Below are 7611 nucleotides of genomic sequence, written 5' to 3'. Positions count from 1 at the left end.
GGGGGGGGGGGGGGGGGGGGGGGTGTGGGAAAAGAGGTCACGCAGCAAGGTAATGGCAGAGCTGCATCAAGCTTAGAGGGGTCCAGCTCAGGTTTGTACCCTCGGCTGTCGCTCGCGAGGGGTGGCTAAAGGCACAGCACACAGTCAAAGCTGCTTTCCTGCTCTTCAGCACCCGTCAGCTAGGTGAGATTTCACAGCTCAACATTCAGATGCAGAGTCAAAGGTGGAGACGCTCACCACTGGCTCTGACCGCTGCTGTGAATCCCCCGTGCAGAGCAGGCTCTCAGGCACACGGTCTGCTGTCCCACAGCAGCAGGGACGGCTCGGGGTGCTTTGGCAGGGTTGCATAGACACCTAGAACCGGTACTGCCAAGAGCAAGCGTGAGAAGAATTGAGAGAGATGCGAGTACCTGGGTCCAGGCAGCACGCTCCGTTTCCCACTGTGATGCAGCACAGTTGCTCCAGGATATAGTCTAAAAACACTTCTAGCTTAGAAATGATCGACCGAATGAGAATATTAAAGTGTACTAACATTTTACTAACGCCCTAAGTGGGCAACCCTGGCAAAGCTCCTAAGCAAATAGTAATTTCTGTTGCTTTTAACAATTTGTGTGTAAAAAATAAGAATCTTAAATTAAAGAAAAAAAACCAAACAACAGAAAAAACTGAGCCCTAATGAATGTCCAGAGGCACTTCCACATAAATACCAGCCTACTGCCACGGGGGAGAACGGGAGAAGATCCTTCTCGTGAATAAGTTAGGTCAAGGCATGCTCGCAGGCGCAGACTGTTTCTTACAGTCAGCTTCTTTCTTCCTTGCCGAATCCAAGGTGCTTGGGGAAGGCAAGACGGGCAAAAAAAAAATTGTCCTCAATCGCAAAATTTGGAGAGGGTGGATGTAAACACTGTAAACCCTGCATTCCAAAACAAGAAGGAAAGAGCGGCATGGTTTATAACGGGGAGAAAAGCGCAGCGATAAGGTCACAGAGACGTTCCCAGCGCGTGGAGCCTCTCCTGCTTGTGTGCACTCACAGCACAGCCTTGCTCCCCGGGTCTGACAGCTCCCTGACACAGCAGCCCGACAACCACACCGCCCCGCTCTCTGGCAGTGCTGGAAACGCGTTCCCCTCTTAAGGGGTCTCATTACGCTCTTTTCCCCCTGTTTTCCCATGTGGCCACAGCCGCATCTCTGGGCTCCACCAGAGCAGAGCTGAGACCTGCAGAAGCCGAGCTGAAGAAGAGCCATGTCAAATGCCATGAAACAGCCCGCGGTGACACCCAGGGGCAGCATTCCTACCTGCACAGCCTCATCACCACTCACCTCCGGCTCCTTTATCGCCCGGTATTGCTCATCCCTGAAACCTTCGGGCTTTTGATGTTGAGGTTCTCGTAGACGGAAGCTGACTCATCATCAACCCTGTCAAGAAACAAAACCTTGTTATTCACAGCCTCACTGCTCAGAATCTTTTCCTACGGGCGGTGACCAGTGGGAAGCAGGTCACAGCCCAGCCAAGCTCCCTTTTTCCCGTCCCAGCCTTGCAGGTAGTGTGGCACACAAGCGAGCTGGGCTGCCACCACCGCCACGGACAGTGTGGTGGCATCACCTCATTCCCAGGCGATAGCCAGCAGCTGGGCGGGTTTTCAGGGAAGGGAGAGGCAGGCTGCCAAGGGGTAAACCCTGGGGGCTTTGCTCGAGCTGTTCTCTAGCCTGCTGCAGAAGCTCTCAGCCCTGGCAGAGACACACAGCTTACACAGATGGGGTCCGTGGTGAAGGGGGCTGCCCTTTGGCTCTGCCTTTTTCCATGGGGGAGTAGCCGATGTTCAAGTAGTCTCGCTCTTTCCTCTTGTTCCTCTGAAAGACAAAGCAAAGACAATAAAACCTCACTCAAAGCAGATATAGAAGCGAGCCGTACAAGGTCCCGCAGCAGAGCAGCGGATGGGGGTTTATTCCCACACGCTCAGGACAGTGTTTGAGTGCTGGGGAGAAGGCGGGAGTGGAAGCGGTGCTTGGTGGGGGTCAAGGTCTGCCCTTGCTTTTTCAACCGTGTGGAATGGGCCTCACCTGTTCTTCCTCCAGCCTCTTCTGCTCAGCCTCGATGTACTGCTGCACAGCCATGTAAACGAACTTGTACTGCGCCTCCGTCTGCACCATGCCCGACCGCTGCCTGCGTACCATCTGGATCGTTTTGGGGATGTCGATATCACAGTCCAAACCTGCTCGGGAGCCAGAAGGTGAGGGTTAGGGAGGGGGAATTAGGTTTGGTCTGCAGCAACTACCTGCAGATCCAGACTTAACACCCTTGCATGGTTTATGAAGTAGATGAAGGGTTCACCTGCCTCAAGGCTCCCAGACAGACCCAGAGATAACATGGAGAGGTTCCAGCACAGATAAGGGCGAGAGCCTTTCTACACACAAGAGTTTGTGCGACTTATTTCTAAAAGGGCTACTGGAGTTACACCCTTACTGAACCAGTTTTCCCTCACCCTGCCCTCAGTAAAAGAGGGTTGTCCAGGAGATCTTGACATCCTGGCCTCACTGGTGCCACCGAGAAGACTCTCCCGTGCTGTGCTGCTGAAAGCATCTCCCTCACTAGAGGGCTGTCCATGCACACACCCATTTGGAGGGGGTTCACATCTCCTTACGATCGAGCTCCATTCCTTGGCCCACAGAGAAACGGGGAACTGGACAGAGTGCAAAAGCTCTTCTCACCCTCCACTCAGGCTATGCCTATGCCCAGTGTTTCTCAGACAAGAAAACACCGCTTGGAGATCGTGTACCCACTGCTTGCACCGCAGCAGCGTTATCCCATAACTGGTCAGAGCAAGGCCAGCGAAGAAAGTCATGAGCCCGACAGGGAGACATACCTTGCCTGTGAATAATATCCACCAGAATATCTATCACTATGATGGTGCCTGTGCGTCCTATTCCAGCACTGGAAAGAGAAAAGAAAAAAAAAAAATCATTGCGGGAAGCAGCATTCCCCACAGTTAGTCAGCTCAGCTGCCGCACTCCTTTGCGCTCTGGGGCCACCCGGGGCAGATCTGGCACGGCCGCAGGTGTAACCAAAAAGAGGACACTTATTACCCATCCCCACTGCAGCACCCTGCTGATGCCCGCTGCTCTGTACCTGCAGTGCACTATGATCGGCCCCGTGTCTGGAATGCTTCGCTGTGCCCGATTCACTTGGTCCAGAAAGCTCAGAACCCCTCCTGGTTCGTTGGGCACCCCGTGGTCTGGCCAGCTAAAATACTGATAGTGCTTCACCAGCCTCGGGCGCTCGTCCTGCAGGGAGCAGAGACCCACCACGTAGTCAGAAACCCCCTCCCCTACCAGGACGCTCCTTCCTTTCTTTTTACCAAAGCAAGGGCGAAGTGGCCCAAACTTAAGCACTGGCACCATTAAGTTAAAAAAAAAAAAAAAGAAAAAAAAAAGAAAAAAACCCCAAACAACCAGAAAAACCACAGCTCCCTCCCCGGGGTTCCCACCCCAGCCCATTCCCAGCACAGCAGGCAGACAGCAGCAGAGGACTCACCCTGTCGATCCGCAGGATCTCCAGCTCCCGAAGGAAGTAGCCCTGGGCCTCACGCTCGCTCACATTTCGCACGGAGATGCACCCGTATTCCTTGGTGCCACCCTTGTCTGGCCAGTAACGGAAGCACTTGTTCTGTGGTGGCACGGGACGGCGTTAGTCGAGAGCGAGGGGCATGAGGACGAGCTCCCAACGCCTTGCTCAGAGGGTGCAGCCCCAGTGCGGAGGTGTAAAGGATAGCCACGCACACAGAGCGTTTCCTCTGAACCGGGGGTGTACTGGAAAGGGCCGATCCCCCATGAAGGACGTGAGCCCTCGGGGAATCTCCCTCCTCAGCTAGCTCCAGCCTCAGGCAGGCATTGCTTTGCCAAAGGCATTGCCTTGAAACAGCACCTGAGCTGCTGGCCTGGTCATTGCCCAGCTCCTGAGCCAACCCTCCATCCCCAGGGGCTACCCAGCCTGCCTGTACCCTCCTGTCCCCCCGCCCAGCCCCTCAGTGCTACAGGGACTTTGCCAATGCAAAAGAAGTGGATTTATCATTATCTCACCCCTGCCTCCCCACCTCTCCTAAGCAAAACTGCTAGTGCCAGTCATCATTAGCTCCTCTCTTTACTAGGGAAAGCTGTTCTGGTACATGGCTCTGCATGGAATTTTGCTGGATTCCTTGGCCCCTACCAATCACCCTTAGGGACACGCATGCAGGGGACACACAGATTGGTTGTATGTCCCTCACGCAGCTTGAAACACCACCCACACCTGCTGCTTCCCAGCCTGCTGCATCAAGCACGATGCTTCCTCTCTCTCTGCCACCTGCAATTTCCCAGAGCCCTGAAGCAAGTCATACGAGGGACACCCCGTTAATATTTATGGGGCTGGGGAGAGTGGCTGCTTCCTTTCACGAAGGAGAGCCAAAGCAATATTACAAGACAGAGGAGAAACGAAATGAAAGCGAGCCAGAGACGACTAAACACTGTTAGTACCAGCAGCAGGTAACTTGGGGACAGCACCCTGCAAATACTCACCCTGCCCCGCTCCACCTCCTTGGTTGTCATGACAATGACGTGGCTGTTCTCTTGATACACCATGGCCCAGAAGTCGTTCACTGTTGTCTGCAGGCAGCCCTGGGTGGCTATATAGATCTTGCAGTGCTCTGAGTTCCGGCCGTCTTCAGGGATGCTCTGGGAAGCAAAGGAGAGAGGAACAAAAAAAGCCAACGATGCCCGAGTGAAGACTTGAGAATTGCTTTGGTGCACCTTTAGCAGCAGATCAGCACACCCCGCCACGCAGGACTTCCGAGCTGGTTGATCTTCCTCTGCTCATCAGACTTGCAGACACCAAGTGCTCTCATCACCAGCTCTAACAGAGCTGACAATAAAACGGTCTCCAGGGACCTTTATGCTGCTGTAACGCATGTTACTGAGCAACAGGCTCTTGCTGGCAGGCAGCTGCAGAAGTTGCAGGTGGACAGGGCTGGAACAAAGCCACCTTGAAGGTGTCCCAAAGGCCGGTGCTTAAGTGCCAGAGCAGTCTTTGCTGGAAATACAGCTTCAAGTAGCTCTCAGCTTACAGATGACAGTTATAATTTGACCTCAGAGATAATGTTCAATGACAGAGAGTCTGGGTCAGTCCCGTAGGACCTCCTGACGAGGAAGGAAAGGAGGGGATTGAGAGAAACCCTTAGATAGGGACAAACAGGACATGGCAGAATGAGTTCCCTTGAGATACAGTAGAAAACTTGAGTGTTTGGCCTGGACCCAGTAAAAGATACTGGTCCTGGCAGGCCATTCCCTCAAGACTTACACCATTACTGCAGTTATGCACCAGAAACACAGCACTGGGCTGAAGACAACCCTCACATAGCGTCTTCCCTTCCCCAAGTACCTTGATATAGTTGGCATTGATGTAGTCTGACCCAGGGATGCTCTCATCTACGTCTCGGAGTGCCACCCGTGTGGTATCAACTGAAGGAGAAGAGAGTCCAGCGTGAACACAGGAGTCTCACACACAGGAACGTGGACAGGCTCTGCTGTAAGGCCACCACAGGGACTCCCAGCAAGGCTCTATGAACTCACATGGGTAACTACTGCAAAAGAGGGTGTAGAATGCTCTCCTCATGACACTTAGCAGTACTCCACACTACCTGGCTCACGGCTATGTTGCCATTCTAGTAACTTGGCAGCGTTGCAGACTAACCCAAGCTCAAGTTTTCTGGCAGTTCCTTCAGAGGCTCTAGCTCTGGCTCCACGTGACCCACTTCCCACAGAAACGGGAAGGACCAGGTTAGACAGGGGATGGAGAACACCATGAACTAGCTGGAGCACTCTACGAGGACAGTGTACATCTCTTCCCAACCCAGCCAGGGTCAGAAAGCTCTGCAGGGTGAATCAACCCCTTCTCCTTACAGGGAAGGATGTTCTTATAGCGATTCTTAGCCTTGTTCTCTGGTCGCTGTCCCTCCTTCCTGGGGTAGAGGAGCTTGCACTCTTGCTGCTGCAGCATCTGTGGAGCAGAGCACAGAAGAACAGACTGGTTTGGGCAGACGAGGGTTGTCAGAGACAAAGGAAGGGCGCTTTCGAGTAGTTGCTTGGCTTCCTAAAGCTGAGGAGAGGGGAGGGAGTGCTGGCAGAAAGGGAAAGGGAGCCAAGAACCAGCTTGGAGAGAGAGTTTATGGGGGAGAAGGCACAAATCCCCGCAGAGAACAAAAGGCACGTGGTTCTAGGATGAGGAAGGAGAAACTGCCTCGGACGGGGGAAAAAAGCAATGAAAATAACACCAGGAAGTAACTCAGTTAAACATGGAAAGCAGGGAAAGGAGAAACAGCGTTGAGAAGAGGTCCTCTGTGCCGGCAAACCACGAAACTCCCATGCAAACCCCCAGGTGAAAGTGGGACAGAGCACGGGAGCATCCTGTACCTCAAACTCTTCCCAGAACCCTTGCTTGGCCTTCTCGCTGTGATCTGCCATTTTGTTCAGCTCCTTCACTCTGTTCTCGATGTTGGCTGCATTGATGCGCGTGGCATTGAACGGCTGGAAGACAGATGAAGGCAGGATAGAAATGACTTCGAGTAACAGCAAGACAGATAACTGTCCCCTTGAGAAAAACAGTTCCCAAATCCCTGCGGGTATTGGCAGGAGTTGGGTCCAGTCCTGAGGCCCTGAGTGCCAGGCCAGGGACCTCTCTGGCTAGTGTGAGCCTGGACGAGCGTGACAAGTAGCCAGCAGGATGTTCTAGGGGCACAAAGCTCCCAATAAGCAGGGGCAGATCTGCACACTCACTCCCCCAGGAGTTTGGGCAAGCCCAGAACCAACAAGTACGTGCCAGAGCAGCTCCTACCTGCTTCAGATGAACCACAGCTCCGGATTTCTCCACCATAGGGTTTTTCTTATAGTGCTCCACCAGGTCTGTGAGTGTGTCAAACCTCTCTCCTCCCCCCACATCATACTTCCCGTCTGGCTGCAGGGGAGAATGACAAACCCACAGTGAGACTCGACTGCACGGCTCCTGGCAGGTCACCCTGTCGCAGGGTGGGCAGGGACAGGCATTTCCCACCTGGTAGTGGATCATCACGTGGGTCACGTGTGGTTTGCGGTCCCCAGTCTCCATCTTATCCTCATTTGTCAGCACCGACAGCACAAAGTCACCTGGTTTGCTCTGGCTCTCTCGCACCAGAAAGCTGCCTGGTTTCCCCTTCTCTGTCAGAAGCTTCTCTGCCTCCCTGCCAGTGAGGTGCCCATGGTACCACCTGGGGAGCAGCAACGGAGAGCAGGGTCAGCTCAAAAACGTGCAGAGCACTGCCTTTGAAGGAGAGCTACACTCACTGCTGGGGATGGCGTTCACGGGAAACCCGTTTCTAGGCTCCCAGTCTGACTGCTCGACCCACTGGCACGGCACCAGCCTGACTTCTTTTAGTAGCAGTCCCCAGTGACTTTCCTCCAACACTTTGCAATGTCCTATCAATCCCTTTGCCAGCGGCTGGCAGCATCAGGACTTTGCTCAATCCTCCAGCCGAATGTGAAACGGCACCAGTACGTTAAACTGCCACGCGATGCACGACAAGCGCTGTCATCTCGGGATCGGGCTGT

At 53.8% G+C, this 7611-nt stretch overlaps 1 protein-coding gene across 1 annotated transcript in view; it reads right to left on the bottom strand.

Annotated features, from left to right (window-relative positions):
- Positions 1-1315: 1315 nt before the first annotated feature.
- LOC104495014 (tyrosine-protein phosphatase non-receptor type 11-like) overlaps positions 1316-7611 on the bottom strand; it is a gene marked incomplete at its 5' end in the record, with an annotated part of 16833 nt that continues 10537 nt past the window's right edge. Inside the window, 12 exons of the mRNA XM_010137928.1 lie at positions 1316-1416; positions 1751-1851; positions 2062-2213; positions 2865-2932; positions 3128-3282; positions 3533-3664; positions 4552-4707; positions 5411-5490; positions 5932-6028; positions 6442-6555; positions 6863-6982; positions 7079-7271. Coding sequence (XP_010136230.1) covers positions 1332-1416; positions 1751-1851; positions 2062-2213; positions 2865-2932; positions 3128-3282; positions 3533-3664; positions 4552-4707; positions 5411-5490; positions 5932-6028; positions 6442-6555; positions 6863-6982; positions 7079-7271 — 1453 coding nt within the window. The remainder of the gene's footprint in view (positions 1417-1750; positions 1852-2061; positions 2214-2864; positions 2933-3127; positions 3283-3532; positions 3665-4551; positions 4708-5410; positions 5491-5931; positions 6029-6441; positions 6556-6862; positions 6983-7078; positions 7272-7611) is intronic.

This window comes from Buceros rhinoceros, unplaced genomic scaffold, assembly GCF_000710305.1.
Source record: "Buceros rhinoceros silvestris isolate BGI_N320 unplaced genomic scaffold, ASM71030v1 scaffold5396, whole genome shotgun sequence".
NCBI lineage: Eukaryota > Metazoa > Chordata > Aves > Bucerotiformes > Bucerotidae > Buceros > Buceros rhinoceros.
The sequence above is the reverse complement of the archived record's forward strand: the minus strand, read 5'-3'. Positions and strand labels throughout refer to the sequence as shown.